Source organism: Mugil cephalus, chromosome 20 (genome assembly GCF_022458985.1).
Source record: "Mugil cephalus isolate CIBA_MC_2020 chromosome 20, CIBA_Mcephalus_1.1, whole genome shotgun sequence".
Taxonomy (NCBI): domain Eukaryota; kingdom Metazoa; phylum Chordata; class Actinopteri; order Mugiliformes; family Mugilidae; genus Mugil; species Mugil cephalus.
Window position 1 is genome coordinate 2,213,116 of NC_061789.1, and position 23,793 is coordinate 2,236,908.

Sequence of the window (23,793 nt, forward strand, 5' to 3'; positions counted from 1 at the left end):
ATCTGTTAGCCAGTTGAGCGGAGCTTAGTGTAGTGCCAAGGTGGAATTCAAGAGAGTGAAAGTGTGTGTAGTAAAAGTGTAAGGCTAACAGATAGAAAGATATTAAATGATTAGTATGAGAGTGAGATGGAAATAAGACTGTTTCAGACTCAATAAGAGTCTGACTGCAAACGTCTGGAAGGAAAGCATGATACCAATTTTAACATTTTAAATATTTTAAACTATTCCAGTAATGTGAGTGCTTATGAAGCAAACATTTTCTCTATTGTTTATAGACACTAGCATCATTTGCTGGTTTAAGCCTCCCAGCACCATTTTTACCTTTATTACACTCTTCAAACACTTTCTATCATTGGTGTCAATTGGACCCCACCGATTTAAACCTCCAAAAGATGATCACAGTTTAAAAAATGATTAAATGAAAAAGTTTAGTCCGTCAGGTACTTTATATTTGTTTGTTGACACCCAAATATTTGTCATTGTTACTTGAGAAATATGCAGATTACCATAAAATGTCACTAATTGACCTTAAATTAAGTAAAGTAAATATGCTCAAGTACATATTCTTGTTCTCTACAACATTTAGTATGAAAAACTATGATTACAACTATCATTATGAATAATAACATGTATTATGTTGGGGCCAGTGTCAGTGTCACCATTAAATCATGAAAAGTCATTAAATATGAAGCAAAAAAAAAAGTATGATTTCTGAGTTAATATATATTTGTATTTAGAGACGTTAAACATTTAGTGCCAAAGACATTAGGAGGGTTACGTTTGTGTCAGTGTGATACAAGTTTAGAACAAAAATGTTAAAGAATTTAATTCAAATTTCCAGATAAATAAAAATAAATGCGAAATTGAACATCGTCATTAAGGACAGAAATTATTTGTCTTAAAATGTTTCCACATTTCTTAACCTTTAGAGAAAACACTGCACAAAATATTAATAATGATCAAGTGTTAATACTTTTAAAAAATGGAGAAAATGCAGAAAAAGATGCATGGAGAAAATTTGCTAAATACTGAAACATAACTTTGCTGATTAGAAGTGAAGTTGTTGATTTTTCACGACAGATGACAGTTGAGGTTTCCTCCCTCTCCTCTCCAGGAAACTGTGTGTGGTTTTTGTATGAGGGTTTTTCACAGTGTATAACTGGGGTGCACTGAGATATACACCCATACAAAAACCTATGAGCACAAAACTTCTCTATCATCTGCAATTTTTATTTAAAAATGAGGAAGAAAAGGTTTCTTGCTGGAGAATCAGGTAACTAATATGTTTAGATTATTTGAATGAGCTTTTTTATATTTAAAAGTTAATTAATTAACAGTTTCAAGTCAAAGCCTGTGTACAAATAGAAATGTTATCTGCCTGTAAATCTTAGATTAGACTCATGATAAAAAATCTGAACAAAACTTAACCTCACAGAGTGACACCACAGTATCACACTGAGCAGGATTTATGTTGATTTCAAACATTTCTCAGGATTTTTACTTGTTTTTCCAGGTGCTCCAGGTTTTTGTTCAGCCAGTGAATGGGGACGTAGCACTGTGATGCTTTTGACTACTGGGGTAAAGGAACGATGGTCACAGTATCTTCAGGTAAGTCACATTTAAACTTAATATCTGCAGAGACTTCTTTAGATTTTATTTTAAATTGTGTTTATTGAGGAAAAAACATTCAGGTCATATGTTCTTTAAATTTAAACTGACAGAGCAGATGAAGCAGATCTGACCAGATGTTTTTACGGCAGTTTCTTTAAAATAATTAGAAAATATTGTTCTAAATTATTATCAATTAATTCAGGACGGCTTGTGTATATTTTTGCATTACATCTGGTATTTATACCGTATAAATGGCATAAATATGGGACATAACTACAGTACAATGTAACAGTTTAAACTGTCGCAGTAAAACTAAAATTAGAAATAAAATGTGGTGTGGTATATTTACTTTAGAGGAAGTTAAAGAAACGGTACGTGTTTCACTGAAACAACTCAACCTTGACTAAAAAACTAGAAACAGAGGGAGAAAAAAGAAAAAAGAAATAATTCAAATCATCATATGAACAAAATTGCATTGTTAAGTTGTAATTAATCATTTATTAATAATTAATTAATTAATTATTTAACGACCTGATATGTAGTTTTACAATATAATAGTTTGTTTTATGTTGTAACTGTATTTCTTCATAAAAAAATGAAAAAATAAAATTAAATAATGGCAATGTAAATGATCATGTTTAACTTATTTGTGTTTTTACCGGATGCAAAGATAAAACAACAGTGAGAAAAAATAAACTTGTAAAAGTTATATACTCTAAGTCATGACTGAGATGTGTAAGAAAACAGCTCAACCTTGACTGAACACCAAAAACAGGGGAAAAAAAGATAATTCAAATCATTATATGCACAAATTTGCGGTGACAGTTAAATTATTTGTAATTAATTGTATTATCTAATGACATGATGTGCAGTTTGGAACAACACACTTTCACATTTTTATGATTGTAGTTGTATTGCATAATTAAAATACTAATAATAGAGAGAAATCTCTCTTTCTCTCCTTTTTAACTTATTTGTGTTTTCACCAGATACAAAGATAAAGTAATAGATAAAAAAAACTTGTAAAAATTGTGTCCTTTAAATCGTGTTTGAAATTTGTAAGAAAACAGCTCAACCTTGACTAAAAGACAAAAACAAGGGAAAAGAAAGAAGAAAGAAAAACAAAATCATCACACGCACAAATTTGCAGTGATGGTTAAATTATTTTTAATTCATCGTATTATCTAATGGCATGATGTGTAGTTTGCAACAATACATTCTCAGGTTTTTGTGCTTGTAATTGTATTACATAATAGAAAATAAGCCAAACTAAAACAAACTAAAAAATGTAATAAATAATAATGATTTAAGATTTTAAAAAGCTCTTTTGCTCTCTTTTTTTAACTTATTCATATTTTTTACCCGATCAAAAGATAAAATAATAGTGATAAAAGATGAATTTATAAAGAATTGTATCATTTAAACTGTGGAAGACACATGTAAAAGACTTGATTGCTCTTTCTTGTAATTTTTGTCTTCACATTTTTGAACAGCTCTTGATGATGCATGCGTTTTTAAACTACATTTTTGTGTATTTATATATTTCACACTTCGTCTTCTTTTACAGGAACAGCTTCCCCACCGACTGTGTTCCCTCTGCGTCAGTGTGATTCTGGGGCTGGAGATCAGGTCACTCTTGGTTGTCTCGCTCATGACTTCAACCCAGGGAGTCTTACTTTTACGTGGACCGACGAAGGAGGAACCAGTTTGGATTCTCAACAATATATTTCAGGACCAAATAATAACAAATATACAGGAGTCAGTGTGATCAAAGTATCCAGACCTGATTCTCTTTCTTTGCCTTACAATTGTTCTGTGACTCACCCTGGAGGAAATGGACTTGTGCAGTTTAATAAACGTATGTAACATTTAATTTTAAAGTATTTCTCTATCATTTCTATATCAGTCTCAGGTAACTGGAAATTAATATTGACTGAAGATGTTGTCAAACATAAAATGACACAATTGTGTATTTTTCTCTCCATTCAGCAAATCCACCAAAGGTAACTTTGCTATCAACACCAACTGGAGACAAACAGACTCTGGTGTGTACTGCTGAGGAGTTTAACCCTGAAAAAGTGGAATTTAGCTGGAAAAAGAATGGAATCACTGTCACTGGCTTCATTGCTTGGAGCCCCAAAGACGTTCAAAATGGATATTCATCTGTCAGTGTCCTGAAAGTCGACAAAAGAGACTGGGACAGTAAAGCTGTGTACACTTGTGAGGTGACTCACAAAGGACAACAATATACCAAAAAGATCTCAGAAGGTAAATAGTGATTAACATATGTAAATCTGAAGCTAATACTAAGATTGCTGGTTTTTTTTTCTTTTGTCCTCCGGAGAAAATAATTTGTGCTAATATGTAATTAATATGATTTCTTCCCTTCATGTAGCTCCTTTCACAGTGACACTGAAATCTCCAGATCCTATAAAAGCGTTTAACATATATTTAAATATATATATATATATATATATATATATATATTTTTTTTTTTTTTTTTTTTTTTTAACTGTTTTTTTGCTTTTATTTCTGTTCATGTAGCTCCCATCAGAGTGACTCTGAACCACCCAAGTCCCAAAATATTATTCAACAACAACCAGGTACAGTTGGAGTGTAACGTCACTGGACAGGACGGCACCATTGTATCTGGAACTACAATCACTTGGGAGATCGATGGACACACTGTGACAAACAACATTAATACACAAGATATCGCACAAGGCAAACTCAGCAAACTGACTCGAAACCTCACTGACTGGAAGAGTATCAACACAGTGAGATGTTCTGCCACCAGAGAAGATATGACACCAGTTATCCAAGAGCTGACTGTGAACAAAGGAGGTAAGTAACCATATGATATAGAGTGACTATTACGGGTATGTGTTGTTATTGTTGTTGATTTCAACTCAGTCATGAATCTCCTTGTCTCTGTTTCAGATACGACAAACACAAAAGTGACGGTTCACATCCTTCCAGACAAGTTCACTGAAAACTCAGCTGAGGTCACTCTGGTGTGTCTGGTCTCCAGTCCTGTGCTGCAGGATTACTACATCGCCTGGAAAGAAGATGATGGAGTCTTTACTGACGGCATCAACTTCCCTCCTCAGAAGACCAAAGATGGCTACTCAGTTACAAGTCTTTACATCACCACCAAGGAAAAGTGGGACAAGCACAAGATGTTCCACTGTAACGTCTGGTCTGCTGGTAGCGATGGGCATATGAAACCTCAAGGAGTGTCTAAGGCCACGGGTAACTCATGTGAATGTGAAGCAAAGTAACTTTAATTGTTGTATTTTGTGCTGATGTGTCATTCAGTCTCTGTGTCATGAAAACTCTGTTCACTCTGTGATGTCCTCAGTCTCTGTGAATGGACAAAAAGTTTGTATTTCTTTGTCGTTGTGTCGTGGTGTGTTTCAGATCTGTTTTTGTCACATTGTCCAGCAGCTTGCTGAGTGTGCTGATTGTTTCAAATAAATGTTGCATTGAGAAACGTTTGTTACGTGTGTATGTGAATGACAACATCTTAAAACAAGCACAAACACTCACTTTGTATGAATAGTTTTCAGAAGAGCCTTGCTTTACCAGTCTGTAGTTCAGCTGGTCATTGAGAGACAACGAGTGTGTTGCCATGATAATAATGGTAATAAAAAAATGTGCATACATGCATCTTACTCATCTAACCGTCTATACTGTACCTCCCTCTTCTTATATTGTTCTTTAGAACCAGAATCACAATTTGCTGTGAACTGCACGGACAATGCCACTGAAGAGGATGAGTTCAGCAGCCTGTGGTTCACATCCTCCTCCTTCATAGTCCTCTTCATATTCTCTCTCCTCTATAGCATGATATTCAGCCTGATCAAGGTAAACATGGAGAACACTTCAGAGTTTCAGCTTTTTAAAGGGCTGAATATGTTTTTTATTTTATTTTGTCCTGTTTTCATCTTCATAGACAAGAATAGAAACTCTCAACAGTACAGAGTGAATTTTATCATTAACCATAAAGTTCCAACTATTTTTCATACACAGTCCTTTATTGACACAGGCTCAAAGGTGGCTGGTCAAATAAACCTCTTCATAAATAAAATGTTAAAACAATAGACTGCCTCAAGTCTGGAACCCATGAACATCCTGGTGGGATGGGTCAGTGGGTTTTCTCCTTTACCATCCGTTGCCGGGCCTCTACTGCAGATGCCTTGTGGGTCTTCTACCTTTAGTTTTGCCTTCAGCAAGTAAAATGCTGTTTGTTGAGCTGAGATCAGCTGACTGACTCAGACTTTGCAGACTATTCCACTTCTTTACCTCCAAATCCCCTGAGATACATCCAGAGAACATGTTGAGTCATTGTCCCTCTGTTCTGTGAATCATCATCCACCGTCTGCTTCATCTGGAAGAATCAGAGCAGACAGTATATCTCCATACACTTCAGAATATCTCTGACACATCATTAATAAATTCTACTGACCCACTGCAACTCAAAGATATGCATGTTCATCGACCGTGTGCACTTCCAGAACTGCTCTGGTTTTTCAGGTGATTTTTGGTGTGACATCCTTCAGATGGGATCTAAGAGGTTCATGAATAGTTTGCACATCGTGGGTTCCAAACCTTCCCCACGTTTTCTTCCTGAATGTGTTTCCAGAATTGGTCTGACTTGGGAGTCATAACTGATTCATGAATTCTTGGTCCTAATGTTTTCCACCTTGAGACGGGCCCTCTGGATTTGCTCTCATAAAGTCCGATTTGATTGATTTGTCCAGTCGTTGTTTAATGAATCCACATTCATTAAATAACTTTTGTGTGCAGCCGTCCAAGCCACAACTATGCACAGCATTAAAGAAACAGAGACTGTCTGTGTTGGATTACTGAATGTAATACAGATACATTTTAATAGTTTGATGTTTTCTTGGTTTTCAGGTCAAAAAACACTGAAGGATGGACTGGAAGCATCGACCTTTTTCATTTAACATGTACATAATCATTTATCTGTTGTTTATCTGCTAAATCAATATCTATCTATCTATCTATCTATCTATCTATCTATCTATCTATCTATCTATCTATCTATCTATCTATCTATCTATCTGTCTATCTATCTATCTATCTATCTATCTATCTATCTATCTATCTATCTCTCCTATTATGACTGATCAAAGAAATTGAGAGATAATTAACATACAATTGTTCTTACTGTAAATAGCAAGTTTGTAAACTGCAAGAAAAAAAACATTTGAAAAAAATAAATAAAAACAAAAAAAAATTGAATGTGTTCCGTTTCTCAGTGTCTTGTTAAAATGTCAATGAAAATAACTGTAGTAGAGACTCTTCAGTTTCATGTTGACAGTATTTTTCTTTAAACATTTGCTCATCTGTTTTTAAGGAATTGTTAGTGATGAGTGTGAGAAACATAAAACGTCTCTGAGGATTTTCTTCTGTTGTTTCAGTCTCAACACAGGGCTCTAAGAACATCTAAAATAACAGCATGTGAAGGCAACGTACTGTGAACTTTTGTTGTCAGTTAAAGTCTGCAGGGGTTCAGTTTCCTGCTCTGTCTAAATTTGTCATCCTTAGAGAGACACGTCCCCGCTCTCTCTGCACCTCTGGGACCACACCTGCAGCACTGAAATAGAAATACATTTCCTAGAAGCAACATCTGCATCTGTCTCTACGCTACATATTTGCATATCTGCCTGTATCCAAGCATGAAATTACCCACATGCTTTCAGCAGAAAGAGGTTCACATCAGGCAAAGGTCAGAATAAATGTGGATTCAAATTGTCAAACCAAAAAAAGAAGAAAGAACATTCTTAAACATCTAGCTGTTCTTAGGACTTCACTCCTTTGGCCATAAAATTATAATAATTAATGATCCACAATGGGGAATTTAGCTTTCACAGTATTAGGGCATAGAAAATTTAGATGACAAAAAAATGTAAGCAAAAAAGAATATATTAAGATATTAAGAGCACAAAAGTTACGCATAAGCATAAGCAACTAACTCACTACCATTTTGTGGAAAACCAACCAAAGTTAACTAAGTAGATTGAAGTGCAGTGAAAGGTTGAGGTGGTGGAAGATGTTTGGTGAAATATTTAGCATCCTTGAAATATTCATTGACATTAAACCATGTGAGATGCTGAGAGGGAGGAACTAGAAATAAAATGTCAGAATGTCAGAAGACAAATATAAAATAAAATGCTGTTTAAATATTTGACCATGTATTGTTAAAGCTTTTCATATTATAAACTATTTATTATTATTGTGGACTAGAAAGTACAATATTTTAAGGCATATTTTGTGTAGAAGCCTGATTCAGATCTCAGAAAAGACATAACAGCAACACTCCCTCTGGGTTTTCATTATGGGGTGTTTCAACTCATTCAGCAGGAAAACTCCTCCACCTTCAGATTTTTTATCCTGTGTGTTTTTTAAGATTTACAGGAAGATAACATCTCTATTTGTTCACATAAAACCAGCTCATTCAAATAATCCAAACATATTAGTAATCAGTATTATTAACAATCATATTCCACAAGGCAGATAAAGCAAATGCTTGGATTCAGAAATCAGGTAAAGGGGGTACTAAAGACAAAAAAAAAAAAATAGGAACCACAGCTTAACTGTAAAAAGGTTATAACCACAGACAACCATTAAGTGACTTACATGTACATACTGGTAATGCAGCTCTTTGCCTCTATCAGAGTTCCTCTATACCCTGTAAATTTGCTTCATGCTCATCTGATCCTTGTTCAGTATCTGGCCTATTGTGGAGATGGTTTTAGAATTGACATTTTGGACTGTGCCATTGTCTTGTAGGATTGCAGCACGAATCATGCCTTATGTATTTATTACAGAATAAGTTACCAGTGTGATTGTATTGTTGCTTTACACACACACACACACACACACACACACACACACACAGACTCTCTCTCTCTCTCTAAATAAGTAGGTGGCTATTTGATCCTAATTTTCCTGTATGGTATTTATGGTTTATGGTATTATGTTCTTGGCTAATTTTAAACAGACCATACAATGAAATGTATTCTGATCTGTTTTGAAGGGAACAACCACTAGACTGATCAGTTTAAACAAGATCTATTCAATTGGAAATTGTGCTAAATGTAGGTTACCTGTACTTAATCATTTGCAAGTACTAAGACATTTTCAACTTAAAGAAGTGAATGAGAAATTAAATTCTGTTGTGATTTGTCCATGTTATTTTGAGAATGTAATTTCTGTTTCAAGAAATGAGATAAACCAATTGGGAAAAAAAAAACTGTAAATGCGAGCTTGTTGGTGAGCTAAAGTTAACTTTGCTTCATCAAGTAGAAGTAGAAAACCTGAGTAAATGCTGCCATCTGGTGGGGAAGTCTGTGCCTATGTCAGCTGGGTGTTCTCTAAACATACAGTATATCCATAATAGATATATGTATGATTTACATTTAAAGCACATATGTAGCACATATAGTATTTCATATCAAATATCTCAAAAATTGTGTTAATATTGAAATAATATTTATTCCCATAATTTTATGTTTACATGTATTTTTTATATCACATACAGTAGATAGATAGATAGATAGATAGATAGATAGATAGATAGATAGATAGATAGATAGATAGATAGATAGATTTGTTTCTTTGTTTTTCTTCCAGGAGTTTGTAGTCTCCTTCTGAGGTCGCAAACCATTTTTTTTTTATATATATATATATATATATAGTAGCATACGTAGGTGCAAATAAAGACCACAAGAGGGCAGTCCCAGACAGTTTATAGGTTTCTAAAATCACCTCTGAGTTTCCCTTCACTCACAGTGCATGCTCCCTGTGACAAAATGGGTGAGAACATACCATTTGTCCCATTGACCATTTCAGTTAATCATTTAATATGTATTTACTCTATTCCACCTTTGTTCCGTAAGTTGCAGACTATCCCGTTTTTTTTTTTTTTTTTGACAATCTAGGGTCATTTTCAGTTAAAATCAGACTCAGGCAAGTATCTATAAGTTTAAAATGAGTTTGTTTTAAATTTGCATTTTGAATTAGTTACCTTACTCACCATGTGTTCCAGGGAACAAAAGGAGGAAATGTCAGCTCATTTCCTGCTTTCAAGGTCTTGGTGAGTTCATCAAGGAGGTTGCCAGACTCAACCATTCATGAGAGTGTTTGGGGAATTATGGTATGGTTTATTTTTGGGTTGAGATTTGATAGAGATAGTGAAAAGGGACAAAAGGTTAAGCTGAATGTGAATGTCGTTGCTATGTAAGGAGTAAATTGACAACCTTTCCACTTCCCTCTTGTTTCAGAAGAGAAGGTAAACGTACCCGCATAATGTTATATTCCAATTGGATGCAGCTAAGTGCTGATAACAGCACTATTTAACAGTGGCTTGCCAACCCTAGGAGGGAGGAACTATGGAGTAGCACATTATGTTATTTAAGGTAATTTACGTTGCTATAAGTTTAGTTTGATTCAGTTAAGTCGTGTTTATTTTTGTACATTTTTGTAGATGGATATATATATTTTTATTGGTTACATGTGTATCATGGAGACACTTTGTAAATAAACACCACTTGAGGATGGAAACAAGTTTGTGAGTCTACCTCCTAAATTCCAACTGCTCTGGCCAGGCCTCACGACATTCCCTGAAGACAGTCCGATGTGTCATTTGTTCGTTATCACCTGCTTCAGTTTGTCAAACATCACAGGTGCTGCAAGGAAATGAAATGAAGGAAAATGAAAAACCTTGAGTAAATCCTCACTCCACCACTTGCTATATCAAGACCCAGCAACAATTTCATTGTGACAAAGAGCTCCCCACCAGATGGCAGCATTTACTCAGGTTTTCTACTTCTCTCACTCAACTGGAATGTAAAGCAAAGTGAGTCTTTAACTCATCAACAAGGTGCCATTTAATACAGGGGACACCAGGCAGTCCAGTGAAAAGCTCACTTCATACAGTAGAAAGTATTTTTACTTGTATGGTTTTATGGTTTTGAGGTATGTGAACTTGAATTGGATGTTTTGATGTTATGCCTCTTAGACAGACTTTATACATCCACATGGAAAATTGCTCACACTAGCTCAGTTGTTGTAGAGCCACAACCAAAATAAATAAAATAATACAAATGCTTTTTGATGTGTTTTGTGGAGGAAAGTTGGTCTGGGTCTGATGGGAACTAATTACAACTAATTAGTGCCAAGTGGGAATTCAAGAGTGCGAAAAATATTAAATCATTAGTATGAGAGTGAGATGGAAATAAGACTGGTTCAGACTCAATAAGAACCTGACTGCAAACATCTGGAAGGAAAGCATGATACCAATTTTAACATTTTAAATATTTTAAACTATTCCAGTAATGTGAGTGCTTATGAAGCAAACATTTTCTCTACTGTTTATAGACACTAGCATCATTTGCATGTTTAAGCCTCCCAGCACCATTTTTACAACCTTTATTACACTCTTCAAACACTTTCTATCATTGGTGTCAATTGGACCCCACCGATTTAAACCTCCAAAATATGATCACAGTTTAAAAAAAAAAAAAAAAAGTTTAGTCCGTCAGGTACTTTATATTTGTTTGTTGACACCCAAATATTCATCCAGAATATCTGTTACTTGAGAAATATGCAGATTACCATAAAATGTCACTAATTGACCTTAAATTAAGTAAAGTAAATATGCTCAAGTACATAATCTTGTTCTCTACAACATTTAGTATGAAAAACTATCATTAAAACTATCATTATGAATAATAACATGTATTATGTTGGGACCAGTGTCAGTGTCCCCATTAAAGCAAAAAAAAGTATGATTTCTGAGTTAAGATATATTTATATTTAGAGACGTTAAACATTTAGTGCCAAAGACAATAGGAGGGTTAAGTTTGTGTCAGTGTGATAAAAGTTTAGAACAAAAATCTATTTAATTCAAATTTCCAGAAAAATAAAAATACATGCAAAATTGAACATGGTCATTAAGGACAGAAATTATTTGTCTTAAAATGTTTCCACATTTCTTAACCTTTAATTTCAGAATCTGTCTACATGATTTCTACGTGAGTCTGAGACGCTGAGAAAAACCTGCACAGAATATAAATAATGATCAAGTGTTAATACTTTTAAAAAATGGAGAAAATGCAGAAAAAGATGCATCGAGAGAATGTACTTAATACTGAAACATAACTTTGCTGATTAGAAGTGAAGTTGTTGATTTTTTACGACAGATGACAGTTGAAGTTTCCTCCCTCTACTCTCCAGGAAACTGTGTGTGGTTTTTGTATGAGGGTTTTTCACAGTGTATTACTATGGTGGCACTGAGATATACACCCATACAAAAACCTACGAGCACAAAACTTCTCTATCATCTGTAATTTTTATTTAAAAATGAGGAAGAAAAGGTTTCTTGCTGGAGAATCAGGTAACTAATATGTTTAGATTATTTGAATGAGCTTTTTTATATTTAAAAGTTAATTAATTAACAGTTTCAAGTCAAAGTCTGTGTCCAAATAGAAATGTTATCTGCCTGTAAATCTTAGATTAGACTCATGATAAAAAATCTGAACAAAACTTAACCTCACAGGGTGACACCACAGTATCACACTGAGCAGGATTTGTGTTGATTTCAAACATTTCTCAGGGTTTTTACTTGTTTTTCCAGGTGCTCCAGGTTTTTGTTCAGCCAGTGAATGGGGACGTAGCACTGTGATGTTTACTTCGACTACTGGGGTAAAGGAACGATGGTCACAGTATCTTCAGGTAAGTCACATTTAAACTTAATATCTGCAGAGACTTCTTTAGATTTTATTTGAAATTGTGTTTATTGAGAAAAAACAGTTCAGTTCATATGTTCTTTAAATTTAAACTGACAGAGCAGATGAAGCAGAGCTGACCAGATGTTTTTAATGCGGCAGTTTCTTTAAAATTATTAGAAATTATTCTTCTAAATTATTATCAATTAATTCAGGACGGTGTTTGATGTAATATTAATGTTAATGTTACCGACCTGAAGATGAAAATCTACATGCTTGTGTATATTTTTGCATTACATCTGGTATTTATACCGTATAAATGACATAAATATGGGTCATAACTACAGTACAATGTAACAGTGTAAACTGTCGCAGTAAAACTAAAATTAGAAATAAAATGTGGTGTGGTATATTTACTTTAGAGGAAGTTAAAGAAACGGTACGTGTTTCACTGAAGAAACTCAACCTTGACTAAAAAAATAGAAACAGAGGGAGAAAAAAGAAAGAAGAAATAATTAAAATCATCATATGCACAAAATTGCATTGTTAAGTTGTAATTAATCATTAATTAATAATGAATTGATTATTTAATGACCTGATGTGTGGTTTTACAATATAATAGTTTTTTTATATTGTAACTGTATTTCTTCATAACAAAAATTAAAAATAAAATAAAATAATGGCAATGTAAATGATCATGTTTAACTTATTTGAGTTTTTACCAGATGCAAAGATAAAATAATAGTGAGAAAAAATAAACTTGTAAAAGTTATATCCTCTAAATCATGACTGAGATGTGTAAGAAAACAGCTCAACCTTGACTGAACACCAAAAACAAGGGAAAAGAAAGATAATTCAAATCATCATATGCACAAATTTGCGGTGACAGTTAAATTATTTGTAATTAATTGTATTATCTAATGACATGATGTGCAGTTTGGAACAACACACTTTCACATTTTTATGGTTGTAGTTGTATTGCATAATTAAAATACTAATAATAGAGAGAAATCTCTCTTTCTCTCCTTTTTAACTTATTTGTGTTTTTGCCAGATACAAAGATAAAGTAATAGATAAAAAAAAACTTGTAAAAATTGTGTCCTTTAAATTGTGTTTGAAATATGTAAGGAAACAACTCAACCTTGACTAAAAGACAAAAACAAGGGAAAAGAAAGAAGAAAGACAATCAAAATCATCACACGCACAAATTTGCAGTGATGGTTAAATTATTTTTAATTCATCGTATTATTAAATGACATGATGTGTAGTTTGCAACAATACATTCTCAGGTTTTTGTGCTTGTAATTGTATTACATAATAGAAAACAAGCCAAACTAAAATAAACTAAAAAATGTAATAAATAATAATGATTTAAGATTATAAAAAGCTCTTTTGCTCTCTCTTTTTTTAACTTATTCATATTTTTTACCCAATCAAAAGATAAAATAATAGTGATAAAAGATGAATTTATAAAGAATTGTATCATTTAAACTGTGGAAGACACATGTAAAAGACTTGATTGCTCTTTCTTGTAATTTTTGTCATCACGTTTTTGAACAGCTCTTGGTGATGCATGCGTTTTTAAACTACATTTTTGTGTATTTATATATTTCGAACACCGTCTTCTTTTACAGTAACAGCTTCCCCACCGACTGTGTTCCCTCTGCGTCAGTGTGATTCTGGGGCTGGAGATCAGGTCACTCTTGGTTGTCTCGCTCTTGACTTCAACCCAGGGAGTCTTACTTTTACGTGGACCAATGAAGGAGGAACCAGTTTGGATTCTCAGCAATATATTTCAGGACCAAATAATAACAAATATACAGGAGTCAGTGTGATCAAAGTATCCAGATCTGATTCTCTTTCATTGCCTTACAATTGTTCTGTGACTCACCCTGGAGGAAATGGACTTGTGCAGTTTAATAAACGTATGTAACTTTTAATTTTAAAATATTTCTCTATCATTTCTATATCAGTCTCAGGTAACTGGAAAATAATATTAACTGTAGATGTTGTCAATTATTAAACATAAAATGACAAAATTGTGTATTTTTCTCTCTATTCAGCAATTCCACCAAAGGTAACTTTGCTATCAACACCAACTGGAGACAAACAGACTCTGGTGTGTACTGCTGAGGAGTTTAACCCTCAAAAAGTGGAATTCAGCTGGAAAAAGAATGGAAACACTGTCACTGGCTTCACTGCTTGGAGCCCCAAAGACGTTCAAAATGGATATTCATCTATCAGTGTCCTGAAAGTCGACAAAACAGACTGGGACAGTAAAGCTGTGTACACTTGTGAGGTGACTCACAAAGGACAAAAATATACCAAAAAGATCTCAGAAGGTAAATAGTGATTAACATATGTAAATCTGAAGCTAATACTAAGATGGCTGTTTTTTTTTTCTTTTGTCCTCCAGAGAAAATAAATAGTGCCAATATGTAATTAATATGATTTCTTCCCTTCATGTAGCTCCATTCACAGTGACACTGAAATCTCCAAATCCTATAAAAGTGTTTAACAACAACCAGGTAGAGTTGGAGTGTGTCGTGAGTGGAGAGGATGGAACCATTGTCTCTGAAACTAATATGGCTTGGCAGGTCAATGGACAGACTGTGACAAACAACATTAATTTAAAAGCTGGCACAAAGAGCAAAACCAGCAAACTGACTCAAAGTCTCACTGAGTGGAAGAGTGTCAACACAGTGAGATGTTCTGCCGCCAGAGGAGATATGACACCAGTTATCCAAGAGCTGACTGTGAACAAAGGAAGTAAGTAACCAAATTAAAAACACTGAATATCAAACTGTAGCTATGAAACAGATTTATGGATGTGAGGTGCAAAAACCTAACTAACCAAAATGAGTTAGTAATATTAGAGCTACACCTATATCAATGACTCAAAATCATCTCTTTACGCAGATGCAAGGATCTACATGTTAATCTGAGCATTTCTTTCAGATGGGACAAGTCCAACAGTGACAGTACACACACTGCCAGAGAACATCATTGACAATAGAGGCTCAGCTGAGGTCACTCTGGTGTGTCTGGTCTCCAGTCCTGTGCTGCAGGATCACTACATCACCTGGTCAGAAGATGCTGGAGGCTTCACTGATGGCACCAGTTTCCCTCCACAGAAGACCACAGATGGCTACTCAGTTACAAGTCTTTACATCACCACCAAGGAAAAGTGGAACCAGAACAAGATTTTCTACTGTAACGTCAGGTCTGCTGGTAGCGATCAGCCTATAAGAAGTCGAGGAGTGTCTAAGGCCATAGGTAAGTCATGTGAATGTGAAGCATAGTAGATTGAGCTTTAAAATAGATTTTTTGTGCTGTTGTCTCATTAAGTGTCTGAACTTTCTCCAGTCAAAACCTGTTCACTTTGTGATATCCTCAATCACTGTGATTGTACAAAAATGTTCTGTGTCATGTTGTTATGGTTCATTTCACATTTTAGTTAATTTTCTTTCCCCTTTTATCAGTAAATACCACTAATCATTGTTTTTCCCCATGTCTTCCCTTCATGTAGCTCCATTCACAGTGACACTGAAATCTCCAAATCCTATAAAAGTGTTTAACAACAACCAGGTAGAGTTGGAGTGTGTCGTGAGTGGAGAGGATGGAACCATTGTCTCTGAAACTACAATCGCTTGGCAGGTCAATGGAAAGCCTGTGACAAACAACATTAATTTAAAAGCTGGCACAAAGAGCAAAACCAGCAAACTGACTCAAAGTCTCACTGAGTGGAAGAGTGTCAACACAGTGAGATGTTCTGCCGCCAGAGGAGATATGACACCAGTTATCCAAGAGCTGACTGTGAATAAAGGAGGTAAGTAACCAAATTAAAAACACTGAATATCAAACTGTAGCTATGAAACAGATTTATGGATGTGAGGTGCAAAAACCTAACTAACCAAAATGAGTTAGTAATATTAGAGCTACACCTATATCAATGACTCAAAATCATCTCTTTACGCAGATGCAAGGATCTACATGTTAATCTGAGCATTTCTTTCAGATGGGACAAGTCCAACAGTGACAGTACACACACTGCCAGAGAACATCATTGACAATAGAGGCTCAGCTGAGGTCACTCTGGTGTGTCTGGTCTCCAGTCCTGTGCTGCAGGATCACTACATCACCTGGTCAGAAGATGCTGGAGGCTTCACTGATGGCACCAGTTTCCCTCCACAGAAGACCACAGATGGCTACTCAGTTACAAGTCTTTACATCACCACCAAGGAAAAGTGGAACCAGAACAAGATTTTCTACTGTAACGTCAGGTCTGCTGGTAGCGATCAGCCTATAAGAAGTCGAGGAGTGTCTAAGGCCATAGGTAAGTCATGTGAATGTGAAGCATAGTAGATTGAGCTTTAAAATAGATTTTTTGTGCTGTTGTCTCATTAAGTGTCTGAACTTTCTCCAGTCAAAACCTGTTCACTTTGTGATATCCTCAATCACTGTGATTGTACAAAAATGTTCTGTGTCATGTTGTTATGGTTCATTTCACATTTTAGTTAATTTTCTTTCCCCTTTTATCAGTAAATACCACTAATCATTGTTTTTCCCCATGTCTTCCCTTCATGTAGCTCCATTCACAGTGACACTGAAATCTCCAAATCCTATAAAAGTGTTTAACAACAACCAGGTAGAGTTGGAGTGTGTCGTGAGTGGAGAGGATGGAACCATTGTCTCTGAAACTACAATCGCTTGGCAGGTCAATGGAAAGCCTGTGACAAACAACATTAATTTAAAAGCTGGCACAAAGAGCAAAACCAGCAAACTGACTCAAAGTCTCACTGAGTGGAAGAGTGTCAACACAGTGAGATGTTCTGCCGCCAGAGGAGATATGACACCAGTTATCCAAGAGCTGACTGTGAACAAAGGAAGTAAGTAACCAAATTAAAAACACTGAATATCAAACTGTAGCTATGAAACAGATTTATGGATGTGAGGTGCAAAAACCTAACTAACCAAAATGAGTTAGTAATATTAGAGCTACACCTATATCAATGACTCAAAATCATCTCTTTACGCAGATGCAAGGATCTACATGTTAATCTGAGCATTTCTTTCAGATGGGACAAGTCCAACAGTGACAGTACACACACTGCCAGAGAACATCATTGACAATAGAGGCTCAGCTGAGGTCACTCTGGTGTGTCTGGTCTCCAGTCCTGTGCTGCAGGATCACTACATCACCTGGTCAGAAGATGCTGGAGGCTTCACTGATGGCACCAGTTTCCCTCCACAGAAGACCACAGATGGCTACTCAGTTACAAGTCTTTACATCACCACCAAGGAAAAGTGGAACCAAAACAAGATGTTCTACTGTAACGTCAGGTCTGCTGGTAGCGATCAGTCTATAAGAAGTCGAGAAGTGTCTAAGGCCACAGGTAAGTCATGTGAATGTGAAGCATAGTAGATTGAGCTTTAAAATAGATTTTTTGTGCTGTTGTCTCATTAAGTGTCTGAACTTTCTCCAGTCAAAACCTGTTCACTTTGTGATATCCTCAATCACTGTGATTGTACAAAAATGTTCTGTGTCATGTTGTTATGGTTCATTTCACATTTTAGTTAATTTTCTTTCCCCTTTTATCAGTAAATACCACTAATCATTGTTTTTCCCCATGTCTTCCCTTCATGTAGCTCCATTCACAGTGACACTGAAATCTCCAAATCCTATAAAAGTGTTTAACAACAACCAGGTAGAGTTGGAGTGTGTCGTGAGTGGAGAGGATGGAACCATTGTCTCTGAAACTAATATGGCTTGGCAGGTCAATGGAAAGCCTGTGACAAACAACATTAATTTAAAAGCTGGCACAAAGAGCAAAACCAGCAAACTGACTCAAAGTCTCACTGAGTGGAAGAGTGTCAACACAGTGAGATGTTCTGCCGCCAGAGGAGATATGACACCAGTTATCCAAGAGCTGACTGTGAACAAAGGAAGTAAGTAACCAAATTAAAAACACTGAATATCAAACTGTAGCTATGAAACAGATTTATGGATGTGAGGTGCAAAAACCTAACTAACCAAAATGAGTTAGTAATATTAGAGCTACACCTATATCAATGACTCAAAATCATCTCTTTACGCAGATGCAAGGATCTACATGTTAATCTGAGCATTTCTTTCAGATGGGACAAGTCCAACAGTGACAGTACACACACTGCCAGAGAACATCATTGACAATAGAGGCTCAGCTGAGGTCACTCTGGTGTGTCTGGTCTCCAGTCCTGTGCTGCAGGATCACTACATCACCTGGTCAGAAGATGCTGGAGGCTTCACTGATGGCACCAGTTTCCCTCCACAGAAGACCACAGATGGCTACTCAGTTACAAGTCTTTACATCACCACCAAGGAAAAGTGGAACCAGAACAAGATTTTCTACTGTAACGTCAGGTCTGCTGGTAGCGATCAGCCTATAAGAAGTCGAGGAGTGTCTAAGGCCACAGGTAAGTCATGTGAATCATAGCAGATTAATTTTCTGTGCTGATGTCTCAGTAACTGTCTGAGTGAACTTTCTCCAGTCAAATCGGTTCACCTAGTTCAATCACTGTGATTGTACAAACATGTTCTATGTTATCTTGTTGTGGTTCATTACACATTTAGTTCATTTTCTTTTCCCTTTGAACAGGAAGTGCCACTAACGTTTTTTTTTTTTTTTTTTCATTTCTTCCCATCATGTAGCTCTATTCACAGTGAGACTGAACTCCCCAAATCCCAAAAGAATATTCACCAGCAATGAGGTAGAGCTGGAGTGTAACGTCACTGGACAGGACGCCACCGTTGTCTCTGAAACTACAATCACTTGGCAGATCAATGGACGGACTGTGACAAACAACATTAATACACAAAATATCACACAAGGCAAAACCAGCAAACTGACTCAAAGTCTCACTGAATGGAAGAGTGTCAACACAGTGAGATGTTCTGCCACCAGAGGAGAGATGACACCAGTTACTCAAGAGCTGACTGTGAACAAAGGAAGTATGTAACCATATGATATAGAGTGACTATTACAGGTATGTGTTGCTATTGTTGTTGACTTCAACTCAGTCGTGGATCTCCTTGTCTTGGTTTCAGATGCGACAAACACAAATGTTTCAGTTCACATCCTTCCAGACAAGTTCACTGAAAACTCAGCTGAGGTCACTCTGGTGTGTCTGGTCTCCAGTCCTGTGCTGCAGGATTACTACATCGCCTGGAAAGAAGATGGTGGAGTCTTCACTGATGGCACCAGTTTCCCTCCACAGAAGACCAAAGATGGCTACTCAGTTACAAGTCTTTACATCACTACCAAGGAAAAGTGGGACAAGCACAAGACGTTCCACTGTAACGTCTGGTCTGCTGGTAGCGATGGTCCTATGAAACCTCAAGGAGTGTCTAAGGCCACGGGTAACTCATGTGAATGTGAAGCAAAGTAACTTTAAATGCTATATTTTGTGCTGATGTGTCAACCAGTCTCTGTGTCATGAAAACTCTGTTCACTCTCTGATGTCCTCTTTCACTGTGACAAATATTGAGTTTTCTTTGTCATCGTGTCGTGGTGTGTATAAGATCTGTCTTTGTCACATTGTCCAGCAGCTTGCTGAGTGTGTTAATTGTTTCAAATAAATGTTGCATTGAGAAACGTTGGTTACGTGTGTATGTGAATGACAACATCTTAAAACAAGCACAAACACTCACTTTGTATGAACAGTTTTCAGAAGAGCCTTGCTTCCCCAGTCTGTAGTTCAGCTGTTCATTGAGAGACAACAAGTGTGTTGCCATGATAATAATAAAAAAAAAATGTGCGTACATGCATCTTACTCATCTAACTATCTATACTGTGCCTTCCTCTTCTTAGATTGTGCTTTAAAGTCAGAATCAGGATTTGCTGTGAACTGCACGGACAATGTCACTGAAGAGGATGAGTTCAGCAGCCTGTGGTTCACATCCTCCTCCTTCATAGTCCTCTTCATATTCTCTCTCATCTATAGCATCATATTCAGCCTGATCAAGGTAAACATGCAGAACATTTCAGAGTTTCAGCTTTTTAAAGGGCTGAATATGTTTTTTATTTTGTCTTGTTTTCATCTTCATAGACAAGAATAGAAACTCTCAACAGTGGCCAGAGATACAAAGTGAATATGTTGGGAATGATTGTGATGACTTGTGTTTCATCATTAATCATAAAGTTCCAACTATTTTTCATACACAGTCCCTTATTGACACAGGCTCAAATGTGGCTGGTCAAATAAACCTCTTCATAAATAAAATGTTAAAGCTTCAGACTGCCTCAAGTCTGCGACCCATGAACATCCTGGTGGGATGGGTCAAAGATACATCCAGAGAACATGTTGTGTCATTGTCCCTCTGTTCTGTGAATCTTCATCCACCATCTCTGCTTCATCTGGAAGAATCAGAGCACACAGTATATCTCCATACACTTCAGAATTCTTCTGACACATCATTAATAAATTCTACTGACCCAGTCCAACTCAAAGATATGCATGTTCATGGACCGTGTGCAGTTCCAGAACTGCTCTGGTTTTTCAGGTGATTTTTGGTGTGACATCCTTCAGATGGGATCTAAGAGGTTCATGAATAGTTTGCACATCGTGGGTTCCAAACCTTCCCCACACTTTTTCTTCCTGAATGTGTTTCCAGAATTGGTGTGACTTGGGAGTCATAACTGATTCATGAATTCTTGGTCTGAATGTTTTCCACCTTGAGACGGGCCCTCTGGATTTACTCTCATCAAGTCTGTGCTGTAGACTTTGAGAATGTTAAAGAGCTGTAATACACCTTCCTGGAGACCTGGATTTATTTTTTGTTGTGAAATCTAATCTGTCCTAAGAGTTTCATGAGTGGTTTATGCTGAAGGCCTTTTTATGTTCACTTTTGAATGTAACCAACGTGTTGATCTGTCCAGTCGTTGTTTAATGAATCCACATTCATTAAATAACTGAGTTTGTGTGCAGCTCTCCAAGCCACAACAATGCACAGCATTAAAGAAATAGAGACTGTCTGTGTTGGATAACTGAATGTAATACAGATACATTTTAATAGTTTGATGTTTTCTTGGTTTTCAGGTCAAAAAACACTGAAGGATGGATTGGAAGCATCAATCTTTTTCATTTAACATGTACATAATCATTTATCTGCTAAATCAATATCTATCTATCTATCTATCTATCTATCTATCTATCTATCTATCTATCTATCTATCTATCTATCTATCTATCTATCTATCTATCTATCTATCTATCTATCTATCTATCTATCTATCTATCTATCTATCTATTGTAGTATATTATCTTCTTGTTTTTCTCTTCTGTCCCTTTCCTGTGATTGGGGTTTGTGAAGTGTGTATAAAGTTTAAAGGTCTAAAGTTCAAGAGGTCATTTACCAGGTGCCAGCTCGTAAAACTAACTAGACGTAAGGACATAACTTTTGTTTGTGAATGGGGATTCTTGGGGATGACCATCATATATAAGGTGACTGTGGTAGCTGAACGAGAGAGGGGATTCAACAATTGGCCATCTATCTATCTATCTATCTATCTATCTATCTATCTATCTATCTATCTATCTATCTATCTATCTATCTATCTATCTATCTATCTATCTATCTATCTATCTATCTATCTATCTATCTATCTATCTATGTGTTGTAAACATTGTATTGTATTTGTAAACATTTGAAAAAAACAAATAAAAACAAAAAAATTGAATATGTTGCATTTCTTAGTGTCGTGTTAAAATGTCAATGAAAATAACGGTAACACTTTCTATGAAGGTTGTACTTATAATGCCCTATGAATGCACTCATAATATTTTATAAGGTGTCTATAAAGCATTATAATGGTCATTATTACCATCTATACATATTCACAAGTCGCCATAACCAACTTCATGATGCACTATGACAACTGGTTATGAATGATTATAATTTTAATCTGAATAGTGCATTATAAATATGTCAATATCTGCCTAGTCACTTGTTAATGTTATGATGCATCATAGCTACTTTGCTTTGCTAAATGTGTAGAGTGATGCATAATGAGTTTTGACTTCGCCTATAGTGCTTTATATCTGTAGTTATAAGTATATGTAATAAAGTTATAATAATTCTATACATCTCCCTACAGCACACACTTATAAACAGCTATGCAATATCATAAGTGCTATTTGTCAGCGCTAAGTAAAGTGACAAGAATATGACACTATTATTAACAGATATAAGTTACTATGAGTAATCAAAAGGTGCAATGAACTAAGTCCTGAGTCTGGCATCTTTACCCCATATGCACAATGTTAATATCATAGGTGTTATTTGTCAGCTTTAGGTAAATTAGTGCAAATGAGGTGTTGTGGATATAAGACTATTATAAACAAATATGAGGCACAATGAAATGAGAGCCTGGACAGTAAAGACAAAAGGAATGCATTTAGTTCACTTTATTTTCATTTAAACCAACACACATAAGCAGAATGATTATCAATGTTCTGAGCACATTACACAAACACATGAAACAGGCCACAAAAGTGGCACGGCGTGGTCCTAGAGATGTGGCTCTTAAAAGTGCCTTTGGGTTGGTGAGGTGATTCAGGGTCAGAGGTCAGGAGATGGTTTGACAGCGACTACAAGAAGAACAGAGGCAAATCTTTAGTGCTCTAGCTGGGTTTGTTTTTATGCAGAAAGGTTTGATTGAAAACATATAAGCAGATCACGTTTTTTTGTTTAAAGCAGCCTAATGAGACATTATGTTACCGCATATCATGCAGGCACCGCAGATTACCATCCACATCTCTAGGACCACGGCGTGCCACTTTTGTGGCCTGTTTCATGTGTTTGTGTAATGTGCTCAGAACATTGATAATCATTCTGATTATGTATGTTGGTTTAAATGAAAATAAAGTGAACTAAACGCATTCCTTTTGTCTTTACTGTCCAGGCTCTCATTTCATTGTGCCTCATATTTGTTTATAATAGTCTTATATCCACAACACCTCATTTGCACTAATTTACCTAAAGCTGACAAATAACACCTTTGATATTAACATTGTGCATATGCTGTAAAGATGCCAGACTCAGGACTTAGTTCATTGCACCTTTTAATTACTCATAGTAACTTATATCTGTTAATAATAGTGTCATATTCTTGTCACTTTACTTAGCGCTGACAAATAGCACTTATGATATTGCATAGCTGTTTATAACTGTGCTGTAGGGAGATGTATACATTATTATAACTTTATTACATATACTTATAACTACAGATATAAAGCACTATAGGTGAGGTCAAAACTCATGCATCACTAACACATTTAGCAAAGCAAAGTAGTTATGATGCATCATAAAATGAACAAGTGACTAGGCAGATATTGACATATTTATAATGCACTATTCAGATTAAAATTATAATCATTCATAACC

General features: G+C 35.6%; 1 protein-coding gene and 1 gene segment (V, D, J or C); both read left to right on the forward strand.

The window, feature by feature from the left end:
* The window catches only part of LOC124997821, a 284,917-nt gene extending 263,317 nt beyond the window's left edge, over positions 1–21,600 (forward strand). Inside the window, exons 17-28 of the mRNA XM_047571828.1 lie at positions 14,838–15,137; positions 15,327–15,644; positions 15,898–16,197; positions 16,387–16,704; positions 16,958–17,257; positions 17,447–17,764; positions 18,018–18,317; positions 18,507–18,824; positions 19,060–19,359; positions 19,456–19,767; positions 20,219–20,373; positions 21,447–21,600. Coding sequence (XP_047427784.1) covers positions 14,838–15,137; positions 15,327–15,644; positions 15,898–16,197; positions 16,387–16,704; positions 16,958–17,257; positions 17,447–17,764; positions 18,018–18,317; positions 18,507–18,824; positions 19,060–19,359; positions 19,456–19,767; positions 20,219–20,373; positions 21,447–21,461 — 3,254 coding nt within the window. The 3' untranslated portion in view covers positions 21,462–21,600. The remainder of the gene's footprint in view (positions 1–14,837; positions 15,138–15,326; positions 15,645–15,897; positions 16,198–16,386; positions 16,705–16,957; positions 17,258–17,446; positions 17,765–18,017; positions 18,318–18,506; positions 18,825–19,059; positions 19,360–19,455; positions 19,768–20,218; positions 20,374–21,446) is intronic.
* LOC124998202 lies at positions 1,413–6,859 on the forward strand. The segment is given in 7 exon segments: positions 1,413–1,608; positions 3,179–3,469; positions 3,601–3,879; positions 4,156–4,455; positions 4,552–4,863; positions 5,336–5,478; positions 6,532–6,859. Coding segments are annotated over 7 exon segments (1,359 nt in total).
* Positions 21,601–23,793: the final 2,193 nt, after the last annotated feature.